General features: G+C 39.3%; 1 protein-coding gene across 2 annotated transcripts in view; it reads left to right on the forward strand.

Annotated features, from left to right (window-relative positions):
* dctn4 (dynactin 4) overlaps positions 1–2,484 on the forward strand; it is a 14,366-nt gene extending 11,882 nt beyond the window's left edge. For both annotated transcript variants that reach the window (XM_014006141.1, XM_014006142.1), the window contains 2 exons: positions 1,059–1,156; positions 1,236–2,484. In XM_014006141.1, the coding sequence (XP_013861595.1) occupies positions 1,059–1,156; positions 1,236–1,461 (324 nt within the window). In that variant the 3' untranslated portion in view covers positions 1,462–2,484. The remainder of the gene's footprint in view (positions 1–1,058; positions 1,157–1,235) is intronic.
* Positions 2,485–4,219: the final 1,735 nt, after the last annotated feature.

Raw genomic sequence — 4,219 nt, forward strand, 5'->3', positions numbered from 1 at the left:
TTTTTTTGAAGCGAGTGGTTGAAGCAAATGGAGCATAAGAGCCCCCTGGTGGCTGAAGAAAAAAATTCATGTATAAGCCGCACCGGTCTATAAGCCGCATGGTTCAAAGTTCAGGGAAAAAAGTCACGGCTTATAGTCCGAAAAATACGGTATATAAAATTAAAAAACGATGGCTGGATAGTGTTTTTTTCCCCACTCAAAATCAGTATTAAGTAAGAGTGAAGTAGAGCTGTTTTTTAATGAGGTGGACAGAAAAAAGACCAGCTGTGTGCTCACGCTCCTTATTGGGACCTGGATCAAACCAGCTAAGCTCTTTTTAAAACTGGCTTCAGACAAAAAATAAATAATTTTTAACAAAATAACACGCAGACGGAAGAGCTGCTTTGGGTCCTCCTGTTCTGGTCCAGCTTGGTCCAACTCTCAGCGCCGCCACAGCTGAGGAGCGCCGGCCCGCTGCGGTGCTTCATGAATAAACACACTCACGAAGTTCAGACCAATCACACGCTCCGAGCCGCATCCTCCACGTCTCGGAGTGCTGACTGGGGGCAGTGAATAGGACAGCTGTCACCGGGGGATCGCAGCGAGAGTGCAKACGGAAGTTGCGCAACTTTTTGTCACTCAACGGGAGGTAAAAGACGTGCGACAAGAAGTATAAACCAGCCTTTAATGGGAGACGACCAAGGAGGACACTATTGTTGAAAACTAATCCTAGAGAAGCCTGATTGGAATCTGCCAAACTACATGTTGACAAGCCGCAAAGCTTCAGGGAGAACGTCCTCTGGACCGTTGAGACAAAAATTGAATGTTTTGGCAAGACACATCAGCTCTATGTTAACAGCTAGAAAAATGAAACACATGAAGAAAAGAGCACCGTTTCCCCCCTGCTGTCTAATAAAGTGGTCATAATGATGTGGCAGACCTGTGTATACAGTCAGTGATGACTGTAATAAACTGTAGAAGTTATAATAATTAGTGTTCCTTTTAAAAAATACAAAACAGACCTTATTTGCAACATTTGTATTTATCTCTTCACCTCCTACTTTTTGTTGTTTGCTCAGGTTATTTTGCCCAGTAAAGAACTGGTCCTGGCAGGAAAAGACGCTGCGGCCGAGTACGATGAACTGGCTGAACCTCAGGACTTCCAGGACGATCCAGAGTGAGTAACCGCCGTATGAACCTTCCAAAAAAAAACCTACGAGCGTGAACTCACCTCTCTGTCTCTGTGCCGTCCTCAGCGTTGTCGCCTTCAGGAAATCCAACAAGATCGGATTCTTCATCAAGGTCATCCCCCAGAAGGAAGACGACTCCGACGTCGCCGTCTCCTTCAAAATCCGACACGACTTCCGCAACCTGGCCGCCCCCGTGCGGCCGAGCGAGGAGACGGGCGACGCCGCTGCCGCTGCCGAAGCCGTTTGGCTCACGCATCACGTGGAGCTGAGGCTGGGGCCGCTCGCCCCCTGAGCTCCAATCAGAACGCTCCGAATTAGTCTCTTCAAACCACGTTCTGATTTCACTGGCAGGAGTTTCAGACTTTTTTGCTTTTGACGGTTTTCTCAGTCGTAGGTGAAGTAGCTTCAGCAGACATTGTGGGGGTGAAAAAAAAAACCAGCATGAGAGCTGAGCAAGTTTACCTTCATTTAATGCTTCTTGGTTAGTTCCAGTGCTGCTGATTGATGTAACAAACATGTAAGAACAATGATTCAGTAAAGATCTGCTTCAACACTATAAACCATCTGTCAGTGAGAAATGCTGCAGAGAAAACTAACTCCTTTGTCTTAAATCTGCTCTCCTCATTGTATTCAAATGTGGCGCTCTTCCAGGATTATTTATGTCCGCCGAATTAGAGCTTATATTTAAATGTTTATACACCGGGATGGCACAGAGCTTGTAGAAATCTGCACCAAACACACCGCTTCTAGTTTCCAACTAGTTTTATATGCATGCTTCAATATTAGCAAAGCCAGCTCATGTTAGACAGTGTTTCTGTTCTGTTGTGTCCCAAAAAGTCAGCAGCACGTTAACCACCAAGATTAAAAATCACAGGTGAGCAAAGGTAATTTTTTTTTAATCCGATGGCCCAGATTAGGTTGGCATTGCTAAGATGTGAGCTCAGATCCCTGTAGATTAATTATCAGGAATCTGTCAGCACCTTCTATAAACAAAGAGCAAACGGCTCCATAAGCATGTCGACGTCACACAACAAGGATATAAATATTTATCATAGTGTTTGTCTTCTTAAAGGTGTATAAGAAGCTCTATAAACCTGATTAAGGAGTCAAATTCAACGTGAATGTGTTTAAATCTACATTTTTTCCCCATCATTCTTTTATTTGGTTTGTAGACGTCACTAACATCCCTGCTGGTGGATTGTGAACTGTTCTTTATGTTTTCTGCTTTTTGTTTGGTGTGTGCACTTTGTAAAACTCAAGTTGTGCTTCAACAATAATCATCAGAACAGGAAAATAAAACAGTGCAGTACTGCAAGGACTCTGGGCTTTTATGTTGCTGACAAATGTCACATTTAAGGTGCTCTCTTTAGAATTTTAGTGATTTTTTTTTACACCCAACACAATAAAGTGCCTGTGACATGCATACCTTTTCATAAACAAAAAGTTAAAGAAGGGATTTTTATCTTTAAGAAACTTGGCATACTACACAATTTTACCCTTTTTGGTAACCACATAACTGGTATATTTTAAACTTGGCTTAGCCAAAGTGAAACAAGGAGTGACCTCAAAGGGGAACTTTAACAAGATAAAATCCCAGGTAGGGTTGGGCCATATTGGCAGAAAAATTAATCACGATTAATTGTGATATTTAGCCGATAACTATTAATCCCCTGGACTTGCTCGTATCCTGGTCACATGACCAATTTAAATAACTAGTGGGAAAGATTTGCTCTCCATAAAAATCTGTTCCAAATCGTGTGAAAAGGACAGACTTCAGGCTATACATTAATTTTGAAATTGTGTTGCGAGACCAAGTAAAACCGAAGTTATAAATAAATTACAGAACTATTTCTTTTAAATGTTCATCATATTTGAAGCACAGAGGAGCACCAAGCGGACTGACCGGCCTGGCGGTGCCAAAAAATAAAGTTTTACTGACAGTTAGTTGTGAACAATATGATTTTTCCCTGCCCTACTCCCTGGTCTTTCTGTATTCAAACAATATTATTTGAACTCTGACCCTTCATCTCTCTGATAGTGACTCAAGGTAATCTAAAGAAACATGAAATTATTCTCCATCACTTCCTGTCACTGTACACAAGAATAACTCAACAACTGTTCATCTTAGCAGCAGGATTTTTTGCAACATATTATCAATGATATATTTCCAAAAATGCATTCATGTTTATTACAAAAAAATTGATGTTACAGGCACTTTAAACTGTAGAACTACACTAATAAAGGAGTTTACATTAARCAGTTGCTATGATTTCAGTTGTTTTTTTACTGTAACTCAATCTCGCTGTGTTGGTTTAGTTATTTATTATTGTTATTATTATCATTATTATTATTAGTATTATTGTTGTTGTTGTTGAACTTCAGTAAAACCGGTCATCTAGCTTAAAAAAAAATACATTTTTGTCATTATTTCTTGAGGGGGCGGCTGATAAAAATTCAGCTTGTAGTTCTTTTTTTATGTTGCCAAATTTTTTTCTTCTATAAATATTAATGACTTGGTAAATGTGTCTGGGTTGTTTAGATGTGTTTTGTTTGCAGACACTACTTTTTATTTGTTTGGGTAAAAACATAGAACAGATGTTGGAAATGATGGAAACAGAATTTGTAAAGTACAAAAATGGTTTAATCATAATAAGTTGTCATTAAATTTGGATAAAACAAATTACATGATATTTAGTAATAGAAAGAAAACAACTGATGTTCCATTTAGAGTGGATAGTGTTGAAATTTGCAGTCAGTGAGGTGAAGTTTTTGGGAGTCATGATTGATGAAAAACTGACATGGAAACCTCAAATAAATTACTCAAGAACAAAAATGGTAAAATCTATTATATAAAGTTAAGGAGTTATTTAATGATCAAGCACTATTCATACTATATAATGCAATTATCGTTCCACATTTGATTTATTGTACAGAAGTCTGGGAAAATGCACGTAAAACAATTACTAATCCTATTTTTATGTCCTGATGCATCTCAGTACCGGCACAAACAGAGCAATGTTGTATATGCTGCTAAGTGCCAGGAGGACTGA

Source organism: Austrofundulus limnaeus, unplaced genomic scaffold (genome assembly GCF_001266775.1).
Source record: "Austrofundulus limnaeus strain Quisiro unplaced genomic scaffold, Austrofundulus_limnaeus-1.0 Scaffold34, whole genome shotgun sequence".
NCBI lineage: Eukaryota > Metazoa > Chordata > Actinopteri > Cyprinodontiformes > Rivulidae > Austrofundulus > Austrofundulus limnaeus.